The sequence below is a fragment of the Rana temporaria genome, chromosome 7, assembly GCF_905171775.1.
Source record: "Rana temporaria chromosome 7, aRanTem1.1, whole genome shotgun sequence".
NCBI lineage: Eukaryota > Metazoa > Chordata > Amphibia > Anura > Ranidae > Rana > Rana temporaria.
Genome location: NC_053495.1, coordinates 18,477,221 through 18,497,448, shown reverse-complemented (window position 1 = coordinate 18,497,448; position 20,228 = coordinate 18,477,221). Strand labels below are relative to the sequence as shown.

General features: G+C 47.3%; 1 protein-coding gene across 1 annotated transcript in view; it reads right to left on the bottom strand.

Moving 5' to 3' along the window:
• CHST13 (carbohydrate sulfotransferase 13) overlaps positions 1–18,781 on the bottom strand; it is a 30,194-nt gene extending 11,413 nt beyond the window's left edge. Inside the window, exon 1 of the mRNA XM_040358989.1 lies at positions 18,566–18,781. Coding sequence (XP_040214923.1) covers positions 18,566–18,653 — 88 coding nt within the window. The 5' untranslated portion in view covers positions 18,654–18,781. The remainder of the gene's footprint in view (positions 1–18,565) is intronic.
• Positions 18,782–20,228: the final 1,447 nt, after the last annotated feature.

Genomic DNA, 20,228 nt, shown 5'->3' with positions numbered 1-20,228 from the left:
AAATCGTTCCAAATCGTACCCAGTGTGAACCAGGGCTAAATGGCATTCCAGTCTTAGTCCGTAGGGTTCAATATTGAGTTGGCCCACCCTTTGCAGCTGTAGCGCCCTGCTCCCAATCACTGGGGCGCTATTCTGAATTTAGAAGGTGTCGGAGCCAATAGTGGGCTCAGACTTTGTTTAATTTCATTAAATTGGCCTCTGTTCTAGCTATGGGTGCGTTTGATAGGATTTCCCACTGTTGTCTGTGGGTGGCGTTACCACCTCAGGCCAATGTTGGAACACAAGCATAGTGTATTGGGCGACCCTTCTCGGCAGCAGCCCAGTGGGAGTGGTGCCCCTCTGTGCATGCCGGGAAGGGGTACTTAAGGGGCAGACGCCATTTTTCAGGGTCCTTTGCCTCGTGGCCCTCCTGGCACGGGGTATGTGTGTGTGATTCAAGCCCCGGGACCACGTTGGTCCAAGGCTGCATCTCTATTGAGTAGGCCCAGCTATGCTGGCTGGGGGCCTATGATTCTAAAGGGGATCCCAAGCTGTCCATCCAAGTGGGGGAAGCTGCTTAACGAAGGAAACCGGGGGAGGACCTGCCCTGGAGGAGACCAAGCAAAGCAAGCTAATATCTCGGGATAGGCCTGGTGACTTTGTTATACAGGGATCCACAGCTCTACTTGTCTTACAGTTCGCCGGATCGGCTTAAAGGCTCTTTACTGTAAGGCTGGAAGTTCGGGACTTAAATCCTGTGGCGGAGGATTCTTGGCTATCCATGCTCATTCTCAGACGGTCTGTGGCAGAGAGACTGTTCTGTGCATCATTCCGGCTGCTAGGCCATGTGAGAGGGGTCTATCCGGGTGAGCAATACCCACTCAGGAGTGAGTGGTGACTGACTGTCTGATTGGAACTTTTTACAGGGGCTGTGCATGTGTCCAAGCTAGTGCACGAGATATGTAAATAACCTGTCACTCGAAGCAAGGAGGGCGGAAAGGACTTTTTAATTTAGACAGGTTTTTCTCTGCAAGTCCTTTTATGTTCACTGAACAATAAAAGAGGATTGCTCAGAGCTGGATTAACTCTGTGTGGCAAGACTGGGCACAGATGATAGGAAATCTTATTCTCTACATTGTGACATAAAAAAAAAAATAATTTGGGGGGGGGGGGGTTTACATCCACTTTAAGATAGAGCCTGTTGTCAGAATAACTTGGAACGGTCACAGGCTGGAGAATTATGCTTTCTTCCAGACTGTGTGCAGAACCAAGAATAAATATGTATCCACCACACAGGTTTGTTCCTGAACTTTATTTTGATATACACAGAGCGTCGTCAGCGGAGATTACCTTGGAACCAATGCAGGCCGCAAAATCAGGTGGCACAATAAAAGTGTGTACAAAACCAAAAGTAGCACAACAAGAAAAAATATTTATCTACAGAAATGTATTCCCGAATTGTGTGTCTGTACTGAAGTCTCTTTAGTCTTCCCTGCCAGTCATTCTGGGTGGAAAACTACCAGACGCTTTACCCCGGGATGGTACGTGCAACTTCCAGTTACCCTAAGGGCCAGATATAGAACGAGCAGACAGAACACCATTGAGACACACAGCTACCGTCAGATGTACCGGTTACATTATTATTCTGACCGCCTGCCAACCGTCTAAACTACAGGCCAGAAAATGTGCACCATCAGCTTGCTGAGGATAAGACAATGAAAATATCCGAAACTGTCTATTCATAGCGTGTAAAAAAAAAGACTCCTATTGTTACCAAAATTGATAAACTGCATATACTACGCCACTACTACATTGTTAGAATTTAAAAAGGGGTCAGTCTGTCCAAAACGGACCATTTCCACTTTTTGGTAGATGTAGGCTTAAAGTAGAACCAACAATACCAAGATAAAATAAACAGCCCATGAACCCTTTCGCTGCCACCGATGTATGTCATACGTCTGCAGCAGCAAAGGTTTCAACTCTGACAAGCCAATTGTCAGGTGGAAACGATTCCACGATCTCCTGGTATGTTTCAGACTCCCAATTCCAATCTGTGCTCCATCAGCTTCAATGGAGGGCAGGTGAGACATCAACCACTCGATCGTATCCACACACCACCAGTACGTAAAAAAAAAAAAAAAACCACACACACCCAGTGAAAATTGTAGGAGTAGTCACTGGAGAATGACCCCAATACACAGGGGAAAAAAACACCACACACTAGGGAAATTCTGGTGACCGTCCACCATTGGAAGATGCATTCATGCATATTGGTGCTCAGGAGAAGAAAGTCTCCCTTACAGATAGCTAAAAATATCATTGGTGTCACTGGTTACTTAATCAGAGAAGCAGAAATTGCTCAAGGAACCCCTAACCAACCCCCCCAACCAACCTCGGGGAAGAACCCCCCAACCAACCTCTGGGAAGAACCCCCCCAACCAACCTCTGGGAAGAACCCCCCCAACCAACCTCTGGGAAGAACCCCCCCAACCAACCTCTGGGAAGAACCCCCCCAACCAACCTCTGGGAAGAACCCCCCCAACCAACTACATTAGCTTTAATGGAGGGCAGATGAGACATCAGCTGCCTGATCATAACCACAAACCACCAGTAGGTTCCTCCCCCTGCACGTAGTCCCCTGGCAATGTTTCCCAGAATCCGTTGTCCCACCTGCATGGTAGGTGCCGCCTGGCAGAGGGGATTAAGAAGAGTCATGCATTACATCACTTCTGGGTTCGGCTGTTAATTTCCCCAGCAGCTGTGACCGGTGAAGAAGCCGATGAAGCTTGACCTGTGCTCCATCAGCTCCAGTGGAGGCCAGGTGAGACATTAGCCACATTACGCTCCTATCACCTCCATGTGTGGACCCCCTTCTAAGTTGCCCACCTTCAGCTCAGCATAGAGGGTGCCACCATAAAGAGGGGCTGGAGACCACCAATCTCCATTTGCTGGTCTCCTCTACCCACAAGAACCCAGAAGCGACGTGTATTATATCACTTCTGGGTTTGAGTGTTACTTTCCCTGGCTCTGTGGATGAGGAAAAAGCTAAAGGGAGCCGTTCACCCATTTTGTGGTATAATCTTCTATTACAGAGTTCCAGGGTGTTTGTCCTGAATCACAAAGTAGGCGAGGCGGTAATCCAAAGCCTGAGAATTGAGCTGCGCCAAATCCTTATAGTCGGGTTATACTGAGCTGTCATCTCTTGTTTCAGGTTACGCTTGGCGTACTGCTCAATTAATGGAAACTTAACCTACTTCATTCAAATTTAACCACCAATCATAGGAAAATCTATAGAAGAACCGCAGAGTCACGTCATGAGATGGGTGAAATCTTATCTTTTGTGAAATAGCGCCGCTAAGCGATATTTACATCTTTATACCCACCCCCATGTCATCTTACATCAACACTTCATGGGAAAATGTGAATGTCTGGAGGATCCCCGTGACTAACTGTCAGGCATATGTGGAAAAATTCACTGGATGAGTGGAAGATCATCTCCGGTGAAGCCATTGGAGACTAGCTTCATTCTCAGTGAGGTCACCATTCTCTAGTCAATGGATAGGCCACATTCTCAGTGATGTCACTGATCTCTAGTGAATGGATAGGCCACATTCTCAGTGATGTCACTGGTCTCTAGTGAACCGATAGGCTGCATTCTCAGTGATGTCACTGGTCTCTAGTGAACCGATAGGCTGCATTCTCAGTGATGTCACTGGTCTCTAGTGAACCGATAGGCTGCATTCTCAGTGATGTCACTGGTCTCTAGTGAATGGATAGGCTGCATTCTCAGTGATGTCACTGGTCTCTTATAAAATGGATAAGCTTCATTATCTTGCGATTTATACATAATTTACACATATCAAATCAACTAATAATGCATTGTGCATCTCCCCTTTATCATATAGGAAATATTGCATACTCATAATATACAGTCTTCTACAGGGGTCAAGTCCTGGGCAAAAAAGTGTGGGAACTCCCACCCAAGATCCACTCCCCCACTAAGAAAAAAAAAAATGATACGCGCATATGCATAATTACTAAACTGCATGTTCTAGAAGCAAGTTCTTTCTAAATCCCGCGATAACTTGCGGCAGACCTCCGCAATGTCTCCTGGGAACAATGACAAAAGCTCCCAGGAGACATTGCGGCATCGAGGAAGTGACGGAATACCCGCACATTACCCGATGAATCCATATACAGGAAGCGGCCAGTAACATAAAGGATTACTAAGGTTCGCCTGCCCCTGACAGTGACTCGAGCTGGGCATCGCCGCTTAGTGAAGGATTGGCTCGGGCGGCTCGGCTGCTATAGTCCTGCAAAGGGAACAGAGTTCCTGCTGTGAAAAAAAGTGCAGGAACTCCGTTCCCACGCATTCCCGCAGGACTTGAGCCCTGGTCTTCTATCCAGCCAGCGGGGAGTGCTTTACACATGAAGCATTATATTATATTACATTTAGATGTTCTGAAATAAGCCCAATGTTCAGGCTCCAGTCACGTAAAGGCGTTTTGGGATCGCAGCAGAATCACAGATTCTGCCTGCGATCTCAAAACACACTACAATCTCAAAACGTAAGTTCAGGTGCCATTGTTGTCAAGCAGTGACTCCTTCCTTATAATAAATAGGGGTCGTTACTAAAAATGGAGGTTGCAAAATCAGGTGCAGCTATGCATGGTAGCCAATCAGCTTCCAGGTTTTGTTGTAAATGCTTAAAGTGAACAAGCTGAAGTTAGAAGCCAATTGGCTACTATGCACCGCCATACACACACTTTATCGTGATATAAAACAGCTTAAAAGTTTATAGTTAAATAAATATACTAAAATATAAAAAAAGTTGACCCAAAAACCATTAGGACCCCTTCCGATTTATAGGAAAAAAAATATACTGTACACGTACACGCCTGGGCACACCCTAATCGCCCCATGTACATTAGCATTATCCAGGGATGGCACCAGGTGGGTGGTTGAGGGTGCCAGTGTAAATGCCCCCATTATATGAAAGGCTAGGTTCAACCTTAGGAACACATTACACCCGTATTTAGGGTTTAATATAATATGGTCTGAATCAACTGTCTCCCGTCGGAAGACCGTCGGAAGCCTCTCGGAAGACTGTCAATCAAGAAGGAACGCCCGCTCCCGAAGACCCATACCCGGAAGCGACGGAGAAGATGCATCTCGTAAACGGTAAGTACAGCTCATATTTTAAAACAACTCGCCGATTCCCCTAGACAAAACGAGCATGCATCCAAGGGTAAAAGAGAAAAAAAAAAAACTAATTGGGTGAACTCCCGCTTTAACAGTGGATGAGTCATCAGCTGTCAGCGGGGCTCCCTCCCAGTCCCATGATATTGTCCAACTGTGCTGTTGTAGTAGTGTCTGATGTCATCCATCCACATGGCCATTTTTATCGCTACTCTATTACATTCCCCGTAGGGGACCAGGCCAGTCCACCTGGCCGATCCATCAGCTTGCAGTGTGATTGACTGGACTGATTCCAGCTGGTCACCCTGTTAGGCTCGATTCACACCTATGCATGTTGCTTTTGAGCGTTTTTGCTGCGTTTTTACCACGATTTGCGTTTTTTTTTTTTTTTAGCCAGCGATTTTTATTTTTTTTACATTTCCTTTAACAACCAGCTATGAACAGGTTAAAAAAAAAAAAAAAAAAAAAACACAAAACGCAAACCGCTGCAAAATCGCGACACTTGCGTTTTTGATGCAGGTCCATTGAATTCTATTGCATGCAAAACGCTGTTTTTTGCAGGAAAAAAAGTCCCTGACCCTTTCCAAAAACGCAGAGGCACAAAAAAGCATTGATGTGAACATGTTCCATAGGAAACCATGTTAAAAAAATTCCCTGCATTTCTGCAAAATGCATAAAAAAAAAAAGCATTAGTGTGAATGGAGCCTTAGGGCCAGATCCACAAAGATCTGCCCCGGCGCATCGTATCCGAGATACGCTACGCCGCCGTACCTTACCTGGCTTTAAATCGAATCCATAAAGAATTTGCGCCGTAAGTTACGGCGGTGTAGTGTATCTCAAGCGGCGTAATGGCGCGGAATTCAAATCGGCGATTAGGGGGCGTGTTTAATTTAAATGAAGCGCGTCCCCGCGCCGAATGAACTGCGCATGCGCCGTCCCTAAATTTTCCGCCGTGCATTGCGCTAAATGACGTCGCAAGGACGTCTTTTTTTAACATAGACGTGAATTACGTCCATCCCGATTCACGGACGACTTACGCAAACATAAAAAAAAATTCAAAATAAACGCAGGAACGACTGCCATACTTAACATGGCAGGTCTAACTATACGCCACGAAATACCAGCTTTAACTATACGCCGGAAAAAGCCGACTAGAGACGACGTAAAGGAATGCGCTGGCCGCGCGTACGTTCGTGGATCGTCGGAAATAGCCAATTTGCATACTCGACGCTGAAAACGACGTGAACGCCACCCAGCGGACGCCGAAGAATTGCATCTAAGATCCGAAGGCATACGCCTGTCGGATCTAACCCAGATGCCGTCGTATCTTGTTTTGAGGATTCAAAACAACGATACCACGCGGGTAATTTGAAAGTACGCCGGCGTATCACTAGATACGCCGGCGTTCTTGCTCTGTGGATCTGCCCCTTAGAGTATTGCATGCACTTTATGATGCAGTTGTAGTTTTATTATAGACAACGTTGTCTTATTAATTTTCTTGTGTTGGGTGATGGTGACGGGTTCTGTGTGCCTGCTGGTATTTATGCAATTGCTATTTATATTATTTTTCTACCAATAAAATTACCATTTTTTTATGCGGCGTGGTACACCCGTTGTTTCTTTATCCGGGGGGGGGGGGGGATTTCTTTATATTCTCCTCGGTGGGTTTGTTTTTGCATTGTTATTTGACCAACGGAGACCGCATCAATTAGGGGAGTCCGCAATAAATGGGCTACTGTGCTAGGACTTTATATTCTGTACAGTATCTTGATATGTAGTGAGCAGGGGACCTACCTCCCTTTTGTCTGTGGGTGTCATACAACTGTCAGCCTTGCAATGCCTCATGGGACTTGTAGTTCCACAACTGCTGAAGGGTCACCAGTTTGAGACCCCTGGTCTACACGGACACAGCCTCTCGTCACAATTTGACAGTTGTGCTGGTGAGCGAAAAGCAGACAGTGGGCATTCAGGGCCACTGAACCACACAACTGTCGAATTGGGATGAGCGGCTGTGCCCCTATTGACATCCATTTACAGCCCTGGACTTCCGATCCCCACCAGATGTTTTACCCTCGGCTTCTCACAGGGCGGCCCGCGCTCAGATACCTAGCCGATGACGATCGAGTCACGTAGCTGAATGTAGTCAAGCAGCCAGATAAATGGCAGCCTTGGATCTTCCATTTTAAATGTTAGTTGATCCAGGGAAGTTCTCTTGTTAAAAAGTGATTTACGAATGGAAGTTTCGGTTTTGCTCGCCAATATATAAAAAAATATTTTCCAAAGACGCTTTGTTCCCGACCGGAGTCTCCTCTCCCCCAGAAAACAGACGGCAACATTGCAACACGAGAAGCTGAAGCAGGGGTTGAATTGTGTAAGGCCCCGTACACACGACCGAGGAACTCGACGTGCCAAACACATCGAGTTCCTCGGCGAGTTCAGTGTGGAAGCCGCCGAGGAGCTCGGCGGACCGACTTTCCTCATTGAACAACGAGGAAATAGAGAACATGTTCTCTTTTCGCCCCGACGAGTTCCTCGACAGGTTCCTCGCTGAAAAGTGTACACACGACCGAGTTTCTCGGCAGAATCCAGCTCTGACCGAGTTTCTGGCTGAATTCTGCCGAGAAACTCGGTCGTGTGTACGGGGCCTCAGACATTTGTGAACAGATTCTAGAACTGCACCAGGATTTACACAACTGTCACCTCTGAACCATCATTTCAGGATGCCTGTCCTCAGAATTCCTTTCTTCTATTCAAACCTCACCATCCTGGGCAAGACCAAAGAACTGTCAAAGGACATCAGGGGCAAGATTGTAGACCTGCACAAGGCTGGAATGGGCTACAAGACCCTCAGCAAGAAGATTGGTGAGAAGGAGACTGTTGGAGTGATTATTCACAAATGGAATATATACAAAATAACCAGTGGCGGGGGCGCAAAAAAAATGGAAAAAAAAAAAAATACACCAATTGCCGCCTCACTGTGGCCATCAAACGCAGCCACTGTGCCCATCAAACGCAGCCACTGTGCCCATCAAACGCAGCCACTGTGCCCATCAAACGCAGCCACTGTGCCCATCAAACGCAGCCACTGTGCCATTAATTGTCGCCGCTGTGCCATCAAATGCGGCCACTCTACCATTGTCGCCACTGTGCCCATCAATTGCCACTAGTTTGCCCCCTGTAAAATGCAGACATACTGCCCCAAAATACCGCCAGTTTTAAAATACAACTATGATAAAAAAATAATAGGACTGAACATTTCTTTATAAGTGGGCAAACCTACAAAATCTGCAGGGGGATCAAATAATTATTCCCCCCCCCCACTGTATAGAGCTGCATCTGTACAAATCTGCTGTACACATCCAAATGCAGCGTTTTTTTCCTGCCTGTGTGACGCGCCATTCCATGGCGTTCTATTACACGTATAGGAGTTGAACTTTGTCTTTTTTTTTTTTAACAAAGCAGCAAATGGGAATGTAGCTACAATCCGTTACAAAGGTTCTCAGTGACTTCACGGATCTATGTGAAACATGGCGATCCTACACCAAAGCAATCAGTGGAGGGGGAGGGGAGGGGAGGAGAGGGGGCATTTAAAGGGTGATGTCAGCTAGGAAATATTTTTAGTGTTTTTATAAGACCCCCCCCCCCCCTCTGGAGGTCTCAGATTGTAGATTCCACAATGCGGCCCAGAAACAGAGAGGTTGTGTCTGTTGGGGGAAAAGGGAGACCACGTTTGTTTTGCTGCCACTTTGGCGAAGACCCTGGGAGGGGCCACAGGTCCCAGACTAAACAATTAACCTATTCACCGCCAGAGGGGGGAGATCCCGACCATCGGCCAATTTTAGCATTGCTGCGGTTTGCAGGAAAGGTATTAAACAGTCTGGAGCGCAGAATGAATGGAGGCTTCTGTTCCAGCTTTAAAACAATGCGAGACGCGGGCCGCTTCCAGCGGCAAAACACGAAGTTACATTGTGTGCAAAAACAGACGTTAAGTGGCGGTTCACACTACAGCAACTCGGGATCCGACTTGTCGGTCCTTAAGTTGCTGGGCATAAGAAATGTCATAGAAGTGAATGAGAGCCGGCTTAATGCACACTAGTGAAGTCGCTCCGACTTAAAAAAAGGTTCCTGTACTACTTCAAGGCGACTTCTACCCACTGATTTCAATGGAAGTCGCCTCCGAGTCGGATCTTTATCTATATTGAAGTGACTTTACAGGAGACAAACCCCTCCCACAGAGCTGAATATTCTGTGATTGGCCACAGCCAAAGTCGCCTGTCCTGGAGGCAACTTTAAGTCGCGTTGTAAGTTGCTCAAAGTCGCACTGAAGTCGCCTCCAAATCGACTTGCAAAGTCGCGCTGTAAGTCGGGTTACCCCTCTGTGAACCGGCACTTACAAATAGGAGACATGCAGATATTAAAATATAAGATACAGGGGGTAAAAATATATATATATATATATATATATATATATATATATATATATATATATATATAATTTATTTAAGTATTGAACACGTCACCATTTTTCTAGGTAAACGGATTGTATAAAAGGTGCTATCGATACAAAATGTTCACCACATGCTGGTACCAACCCATGCATACACAGAAACCTAAATAAATACATTCAGAAATTAAGTTATGTGTAATAAAATGGAATGACACAGAAAAAAAAAAGTATTGAAGAAAGGGAGGTGCAAAAAGAAATTCCGACAACAATTGTCCGATGGAGCGTACAGATGGTCGGATTATCCGACAAAACCCTTCCATCGCACAATTTGTGTCAGAATATCCGATCGTGTGTACGAGGCTTTAGGATGCCATAATACACACCATGTTTGAAGGAATAAATGGCACTGCACCCCAAAAACACCCCTAACCCCCCCCCCCCCCCCCCCCCAACAGTGAGATTTGGAGGCGGGAACATCGTGTGGGCGGGGCTGATTTTCAGCACACAGTACTGGAAAACTTCATATCATTGAAGGAAGGATGAAAGGAAAAAAATCTTAATAGAAATCTGCCGTCATCTACCAGGAAGATAAAACGAGGGAGGACATTTCAGCAAGATAATGATATAATGATCCCAACCACAAAGCCAAGGAAACTCTCAGTTGGTTTCAAAGAAAGAAAATAAATCTACTAGAATGTCTCAGCCAATCACCTGCCTTGAATCCAACAGAAAATCTATTGAAGGAACTAAAGATCGGCGTTCATAGACGAGGCCCGCGGAACCTTCAAGACCTGAAGACGGTTTGTGTTGAAGAACAGGCCAAAAAAATAAAAATCACACCTGAGCAACGCATGCGACTCGTTTCTCCATACAGGAGGCGTCTTGAAGCTGTCATTACCAACAAAGGATTTTGTACCAAGTATTAAATAAATTTCAGTTAGCGTGTTCAATACTTTTTCCGTGTCCTTCCATTTTATTACACAAAACGTCATTTCTGAACGCATTTGTTTTAGGTGTCTTTGTATATATGGGTTGCATGGGTCGTTTTCATACCAATATCACCTTTAGAAATACATTTACCTAGAAAACCAGTGACGGTTGGTTGGTGAAATGGGGTTGGTCTTATGTTGCTGGAGGGTTAATCATTGTTGGGCAGACTCTATCGTTGTTGCTGGGGGGGGGGGGGGGGGACGGTCCATTGTTGCTGGGATGGATCTATTGTCGCTAGCTACAGGGGATCTATTTTACGGCTTTTCTTGTCATCCTTAACAAATTCCATACAAATTATATTACTTAGCACCACAAAATTATACTTGGTTTTGTATTCTCTAAAATGGGTGGTAATGGGAGGTGGAGACAAGGGGTGACTTGGGGGGGGGGTGGGGGTTCCTGCATCTAGTCTGAGAAAAAAAGCGGAGCTCTGCGGGAAGTGGCAAGAAGGGCCACTGAGAGGTTCCATTCATTGGGCTGAATGATAAAGAGGATAATTCATAGCCCTCCGCACACAGCAGCAGACCAGGGAATGGGGGGGCTCCGCGGAATTTATTCTCTGTCCGCAGAGTGCAGCTTGTAAGCCTGTTAACACTTCTGCCCAAAAAAAGTTTTCCTATGACTAGCAATTTAGTTATGGCCCAAGTCACAGTCATTACCCAGGCAGGAGGAGAAGGGCGCAGCAACAGAAAGGCACCAGGAGGTAACCTGGCCACACACACACACACACACACACACACACACTCCATGCTGGGGTGCATAGAAATTATTATAATGTTAATCTATGAAAATTCATTAACCCCATCCCACCCCCTCCCTGTGGCCCTTTAACTGGGTTTAAAACAGGGGAACTTCAGTCCCATTAATTATGGCTCTGACCCATCTCCCCCCCCCCCCCCCCTCCACTGGTGCCACCATTTTTTATTATATGGAGCATGCACAGCCCAAGGGCTGTGTGCGGCCTTCAAATCCCAGCAGAACCCTTTGACATATCTATGCATGCACATGTGCAGAATCCTCCAAGGAGGATAAACCTCAGCTGAGAAAAAAAACAAAAAAAAAAGGGGAAAGAAAAGAAAAAAAGCCACCTCCCCCAAAAGACCAAAAACCCCTCAGCTGCCATGGACGCATATATTTGGCACCTGGGTGTTAATGCCCACTGTTCTTGCTGCTGCACATGTGCTTACACAGCCAACAGCTGTTTCAGAACTACAAGTCCCATCAGGCTTCACTTCCTGATTCCCTCACCGAGGATGGCGGTGTGGGCAACCGAGAGCCGAGCGATTGATCGGCTTCGGGACAGGTAAGTGTCCATTTATTAAAAGTTAGGAGCTGCAGTATTTGTAGGGGTTGTAAAGGTAATTGTTTTTCTCACCTTAGTGCATTAAGGTGAAAAAACGTCCAAAACCCCCCCAGCCCCCGTTTTACTTACCTGACCCTTCGAAAGTCCTGCGATCGCCCCCGTCATCCTTCTCGTTTCTGAGCCTGGCCGTTGATTGGCTACACTGGATGGATTGCAAGCAGCGCAGCCATAGGCGGGGGCAGGGCCGAGTGACACCGTGAGTGGCAATAGCCGCCGGCTGTATCACGGCTGTATCACGGGAGCGCGCCCGCAGGAACTCAACACCATGCGAGCTTGCATGAAGGTGTCGAGTTCTTGCGGGGAGGAGCAGAGACAGCTGCCGAGGGACCCCAGAAGACCAGGTATGGGGACACTCTGTGCAAAACGAGCTGCACAGTGGAGGTAGGTATGACATGTTTGTTATTTAAAAATAAATAAATAATAATAATAATAATAATAATAATAATAATAATAATAATAACAACTTTACAACCCCTTTAAAGCGGGAGTTCACCCGAAAAACAATTTTTTTTAACATTAGATTGAGGCTCATTTTGTCAAGGGGAATTGGGTGTTTTTTTAAAAATCGAAGCCGTACTTACCGTTTTAGAGACCGATCTTCTCCGCCGCTTCCGGGTATGGTCTTCGGGACTGGGTGTTCCTATTTGATTGACAGGCTTCTGACGGTCGCATACATCGCGTCACGAGTAGCCGAATGTCGGTGCGGCTCTATACGGCGCCTGCGCACCGACGTTCGGCTACTTTCGGAAAATCGTGACGCAATGTATGCGACCGTCGGAAGCCTGTCAATCAAATAGGAACGCCCAGTCCCGCAGCCCATACCCGGAAGCGGCGGATAAAATCGCTCTCTAAAACGGTAAGTACTGCTTTGATTTTTAAAAAAAACACCCGATTCCCCTTCACAAAATGAGCCTCAATCTAATGTTAAAAATTAAGTTTTTGGGTGAACCTCCAATTTAAGTGCAATTCTTATCTTCAATCCAGATTTGTCCCCCCTCAAAAACTCCTTTCCACCCCTAGATGTCCTCTGGGTTGAATGATGGCCAACGTCAAAAAACCCACATCCTCCTAGTCAAGGCTGTCACAAGGGACCGTGTCATCACATTACAGAACTGCACCTGGAGACGAGGAAGAAGGACCCAGAACGTCATTAGACCGACCAAAAACACCCATGGGAAACGTTTTTTCTCATGATTTTGTTTTAAGAAGTGGGGGGGGGGGGGGGGGGGGGGTTTGTACAACTTCTGCTTTACAAGTTTTGATTTTCAGCATCTGGACCACAACTGCCGGTGTTTGACGATGAAGGACTTTTCTTCAGGTTAGACAACTCCAGGCCATCTTATGATCATAGATCAGAACAGGACTCTAAAAACAACATCTAAGAAAAAAGGAAAATCCCAAGACAGACCACTAAAGACACCTTCAAAATACAAATACAGTAAAACCTTGGATTGCGAGCATTATTTGTTCCAGAAACATGCTTGTAATCCAAAGCACTTGTATATCAAAGAAAATAACGATTACCGCTCCAGGTGGGTATGCTGGACAATCAGTAGCTGCTCAGGAGGCCAAGAGTGCCGGCAATGCACGAGGCAAAACGTAGAAGCTGAAAGGATGGACAGCCGCACCTCCAAAAAAAACCTTAGATTGTCTTTATTTAAAAATAAAACAGTGGGTGGAAAATGCAATACAAATAACAGCAAAGGGTGGGAGACAGCCTACGTGTTTCGTACTGCGATCAGTGCTTAGTCATGAGCCATGATTAAGCACTGATCGCAGTGCAAAACGCGTAGGCTGTCTCCCACCCTTTGCTGTTATTTGTATTGCATTTTCCACCCACTGTTTTTTAAAAATAAAGACAACCTAAGGTTTTTTTGGAGGTGCGGCTGTCCATGCTTTCAGTTTCTACACTTGTATATCAAAGCATATTTTTTTTACAGGGTATAAAAGAGAAGAGAGGCGCCTCTAAGTGTAGCAATATCTTGTACCTTCATTAGATGTAACCATATTGCTACACTTAGAGGCTCCTCTCTTTTTTATACTCAGTTGTGACATGACGCTACTCTTATATCAAGACATCGCTTGTATATCAGAGTGGGGGGCACTCTAATACAGGAGGTGTGTAACTGGCCAAATCACCAGGGGAAAAAAACCTGAAGAAAAAAAAAGGGAAGGAAAAAAACAAAATGCAGCCACCACATCTAATGATTGGTAATCTGCAATATATTACATTTTGGGTTTAAAGCCGCTTTAAATCTGTTCAGCCAGTATTGTGATCCAGGTTCTGCGCCAGCAATTTATAGACAGAGGTGGGTGATCTCACTTTCCTCCACTGCAGTTGAGCAATACACTTCAGTCACCAGCCTCCCCCCCAGGATGCTAATTGGACAGCATCACTCTGTCAGCAAGCTCCCAGCGTTATAATTGGGTGTTGAGTCATGGCCAGAGAGTAGAGGAATCCAGCATTGCTGCCTTGGGACATAGATATGGCCAACACACTGCATACCCCTGCAGAATCTTCTATAATGGACATGCAGATTAAACATTTTGCTGCCACTGACATATGTCGGCAGCACCAGCATGTGCAAACATGATCTCAGCTGTTGGCTTGCCTGTGGCAGGGATTCAAGTGTTGTAAAGCCATCGGATCGCTTCCATGTGAGTAGTAACATGCCACCCCCCTTCTATGTATCCTAGGCTCACCTAGGACGCCTGGATGTCTATGGTGGGTGTGAGCAGGAAAAGCAGAAGGATGCCAGCAAACATCACTGCTCTCCCCTAGCTAGAGTGACCCCCGAAGTGACGATCTGTGACCACTTCCAGGTTCAGAGCCATCATTGCCTGGTCTCTGTGGAATGATCTGTTCTTGTTCTCAGCTTCAAAGGACACATTAGGCTCCTTACATTAGTGCATCTCCAAATTTGCATGATTTCCACTGCAACTTTGAAGCGCGATTTTGAGACAACTTTACATTCTCTGGACCAAAGTTGCATCATAAGTCGGACCAAAAGCAGCGCAGGAACCTTTTCTGAAGTCGCAGCCACTTCTGTAGTGTCAGTAGGAGGAACGGCACTACATTCATTCAATTCCACATGTCCTGCGGCCTGGGGTCTCACAAGTCAGATCCCAAGACTTATTGGAGACTTATTGGTTTCGACGTGAACGTAAATCACGCCCAGCCCCATTCACGGACGACTTGCGCAAAAATTTAAAAACTCGACGCGGTTCCGACGTCCATACTTAACATTGGCTGCGCCATCTTTTTGGTGGATTATCTTTACGCCTGAAAACGCCTTACGTAAACGGCGCATCTTTACTGCGACGGGCAAGCGTACGTTCGTGAACAGGCGTATCTCGCTGATTTACGCATTCTAGGCGTAAATCAGTGTACACGCCCCTAGCGGCCGGCGTAAACAGACAGCTAAGATACGCCGGCGGTCGTATCTTAGCTACATTTAAGCGTATCTCAATTTGAGAAACGCTTAAATATACGACGGCGCAGTTTCGGAGTCACGCCGGCGTATCTACCGATACGCCGTTGTATCTCTACGTGAATCTGGCTAATAGTGTAGATTTTGTAGGCTAAAAAAAAAAAAAAGTCGTACAGATTCCTCCATCTACTAAACTACACGGATTGATGAATCTCCAGCTTCAGCAGTGGTCAGAAAACCCGAGCAGTGGTTGCATCCGATTGGACGCATACGCTGTTCAGATGACAAATTTCCACCCGGCTCCTTCGATTTTTTTTCCAGTTGAAGGTTGTCCGGTGAAGTGGTGCAGACAGGACCACCCACATAGGGAGCTTTGGTCAGTTATTGGCAAACATATATAGTCATTAATAATGTTGATTATTCTCTCTCCTCCCCCCCCCCCCCCCCCCCCCAATTCACACCTCTATGTGGGAAGATATGATCACCGGGCGGACATTGGCCTGGATTCAAAGAGATTTGCCCCTTTTTTACGGAGGCACAGGGCAGAGTTTTTGCCCTGCGCCCCCCGCAAATTATCTGCGCTGCGCACGATTCACGGAGCGGTAAATTGCGTGTGCGCTCTTTAAAATTGCCCTGCGTAAGGGCGCCTAATGTAAATGATCCCGTAGGGGGCGGGAATCATTTAAATTCGGCACGCTCCCGTGCCGAACGTAAAGCGCATGCTCCGTCGGGAAACTTTCCCGACGTGCATTGCGGCAAATGACGTCGCAAGGACGTCATTTGCTTCCAAGTGAACGTGAATGGCGTCCAGCGCCATTCACGAATCACTTACGCAAACGACGTAGATTTCAAATATCGCGACGCGGGAACGACGGGTATCCTTTAGCATTGGCTGCCCCTACTATTAGAAGGGGCAGCCTTACGCTAAACACGCCGTACTGAAACGACGTAACTTGCGTACGCAGGGCTCGCGCAACATTGTGAATCGGTGTTAGTATGCAATTTGCATACTATACACTGAGCACAATGGGAGCGCCCCCTAGCGGTCATCGCAAGAATGCAGCCTAAAATATGCGTGGCATAAGAGCCTTATGCCACGCAGATTTTAGGCTGCAGTCGGCGTTACAATGTTCCTGAATCAGGAGCATTCGTAACGCCGGAGCAAGTCAGCAATTGCGCTGCGTAACTATGGTTACGCAGGCGCAATTGCTCTCTGAATCCGGGCCAGTGTTTTCAATGGTGCAGAACTACGACCAATCCCAATTGACAAAAGGTTTCCACACAGGCTTAAAAAAAAAAAAAAAAATATTAGAGGTCACTCGCTCCCAACAGGAATAAAAATCGATCAATAGCCGCCAACCACATACAGAGAAGTGGATTTTGTTCGATATTTGCAAACGTAAATTGTCAATCGCACCTCCGCGTCCACCAACTAATGTTTACAATCCGATCGAAATATAACTGTACAGTCGCATTCATGAACAAAGCATCTCATTGTTGCCAATCGGCAGATAACAAATCAATAATTTTCTGCCAGGGCCGATTGATTATCAAATCCGCTCTAAATCAAGTCATGGCGACCATAGAAAAGGATCGATTAAAGTCGCCGTGTACAGCCAGCAGACGATCAATGAGTTACTTTGTGTCCTGCCCGGTAATGCACAGGGAAGGGAAAAGTTTAACGAGAATTTATTGAGTTTCTAACATGCAATGAATGGGCGCACAGACCTGGCAATGTGTGGGATCTTTGATGGGAGAGGGGGGGGGGGGGAGCACAGTCCTTGCAATGTGTAGAATCTTTGATAGGATGGGGGGGGGGGTGCACAGACCTTGCAATGTGTAGGAAATACGATTGGAGGGGGGGGGGGCACAGACCCTGCAATATGTAGGGTATATGATAGGGGGGCCACAGACCTTGCCTTGTGTGGGATCTACAATTGGGGGGGGGGGGCACAGTGCTTGAAATGTGTAGAATCTTTGATAGGATAAGGGGGGGGGGGGGTGTGCACAGACCTTGCAATGTGTAGGAAATACGATTGGAGGGGGGGGGGCACAGACCCTGCAATATGTAGGGTCTATGATAGGGGGGTGCACAGACCTTGCCTTGTGTGGGATCTACGATTGAGGGGGGGGGCCCACAGACCATGCAATGTATAGGATCTACCATGGGGGGGGGCACAGACCTTGCAATGTACAGGATCTACCATGGGGGGGGGGGCACAGACCTTGCAATGTACAGGATCTACCATGGGGGGGGGGGCACAGACCTTGCAATGTACAGGATCTACCATGGGGGGGGGCACAGACCTTGCAATGTACAGGATCTACCATGGGGGGGGGGCACAGACCTTGCAATGTACAGGATCTACCATGGGGGGGGGGGGCACAGACCTTGCAATGTACAGGATCTACCATGGAGGGGGGGGGCACAGACCTTGCAATGTACATGATCTACCATGGAGGGGGGGGCACAGACCTTGCAATGTACATGATCTACCATGGGGGGGGGGGGCACAGACCTTGCAATGTATATGATCTACCATGGGGGGGGGGGCACAGACCTTGCAATGTATATGATCTACCATGGGGGGGGGGGCACAGACCTTGCAATGTATATGATCTACCATGGGGGGGGGGCACAGACCTTGCAATGTATATGATCTACCATGGGGGGGGGGGCACAGACCTTGCAATGTATATGATCTACCATGGGGGGGGGGGACAGACCTTGCAATGTATAAGATCTATCATGGGGGGGGGGGGACAGACCTTGCAATGTATAAGATCTATCATGGGGGGGGGCACAGACCTTGCAATGTATAAGATCTATCATGGGGGGGGGGCACAGACCTTGCAATGTATAAGATCTATCATGGGGGGGGGGCACAGACCTTGCAATGTATAGATTCTACCATAAGGGGGGGGGGGGCACAGACCTTGCAATGTGTGGAATCTACCATGGGGGGGGGGCACAGACCTTGCAATGTATAGAATCTACCATGGGGGGGCACAGACCTTGCAATGTATAGAATCTACCATGGGGGGGGGGGGGCACAGACCTTACAATGTATCTACCATACACAAAGCCCCATCCAGGGTCCCTCCATTAGTCCTCAATGCTCCGTAGAAGTAAGTAAAGTTTGTAGAGCCACTTACCTGAGCTGAGGCTGCTCTGGAAGTAGAAGATGACCAGGATGAAGGAGCCCAGGCAAGTAGCCAGCACCATGACCTTGTTCTTCCTCATGCTGTGCAGGGGGCCAGCCCTGGGTGATCATTGCCCATGGAGTGTGTGCTGAGAGCCCAGCCAACTCACTATCAGCTTTCCCTGCACAGCCAGGGGACCCACACAGGACTGTACCACCCCCCCCTCCTCCTGAGAGGGGAGGACAAACCTCAACGTCACTCAGCAACACCCAATTCCCCCCCCCCCCCCCCCTTCCAACAAGACTCACAGAGCTTCAACCCATTCACAGCCATAGGTAAGATCCAGCTAGAGAAGTTATTGTAGAGGAGCCCCCCTGCTGGCTGATCCCCCCCCCCCCTCCCTGATTGCAGCATGGAACAATCCAGCCTCTTCTTTTTTTGTCTTTCAGAAAACTTCTGAAACATTGTATCCTCTGTCTGTATAGTTTACATTGTATCCTCTGTCTGTATAGTTTACATTGTATCCTCTGTAAAGTTTACTTTGTTTACTAATCTCCTCTGGAATTGTAAATATTGACAATCAGACTTCATACAATGACCGATGGATCTAAACAAAGAGGATCTGCACAGTGTGGGGGATGACACGCAGAGCGATTTTCTCGCAGCGATTACCCCCATCCAGGGGCGTCGTTAGGGGTGGGCTAAGGAGGCTGGAGCCCTGAATGGGCCGCCGAAAAGCCCCGAGTCTCGGGCATGCATAGGTAGATTCAGAAAGAGTTAGGCCGGCTTATCAGTAGATAAGCCGACCTAACTCCGAATCTACGCCGCCGTATGTTTAAGCGTATGCTCAAACAGAGATACGCTTAAACAAAGCTAAGATAGGACGGCTTGCGCCGTTCTATCTTAGCTTGCAATTTTTCGGATGGCCGCTAGGTGGCGCTTCCATTGCGGTCAGCGTAGATTAGGTAAATGAGCTTTTACGCCAATTCCCGAACGTACGCCAGCCCGCGTCGAATTACGTTGTTTCCGTAAGGCCTTAGGCGGCCTAACGTTATTTCACCTATGAAGTGGAATAACAATGTTAAAGTATGGCTGCAGTTCCCGCCGCGAGGTTCGAATTTTTTTACGTCGTTTGCGTAAGTCGTTCGCGAATCGGGAGTTACGTCGTTTACGTCCACGTCAAAATCAATAGGCCCGTACGGCGTACTTAGCCGCAATGCGCCCTGGGAAATGTAGGCGCCTGGCGCATGCGCAGTGTAAAAAAATGTCAAAAAACGTGAGGTCAAGCCTCATTTCCATACAACACGCCCCCCTCCAAGCAATTTGAATTAGGCGCCCTTACGCCCGCTCGTTTGAGGCTACGCCGCCGTAGATTAGCAGGTAAGAAGATTGAAAATCATTACTAGCCTAGCTAATTTACGGCGGCGTAGCCTAAACAGGCTAGGCTACGCCAACCTAAAGTTATTCCTGTGTACCTGAATCTACCTAGCAGTGTTTAATTACGAGCCCCGAGTGCCGCCGAGCATGGACCATTCTGTAGCCGAGCGCCGCCGAGTGACACAGCAGGTCCCGCCTTCTGGAGCCTGCAGTGCCTATGATGGACGTCCCACTGGTCCAATCCGGGGCCGCGGGACATGTGATGTCCATCAATCAATAATTATGTGTTTCAGGTAGG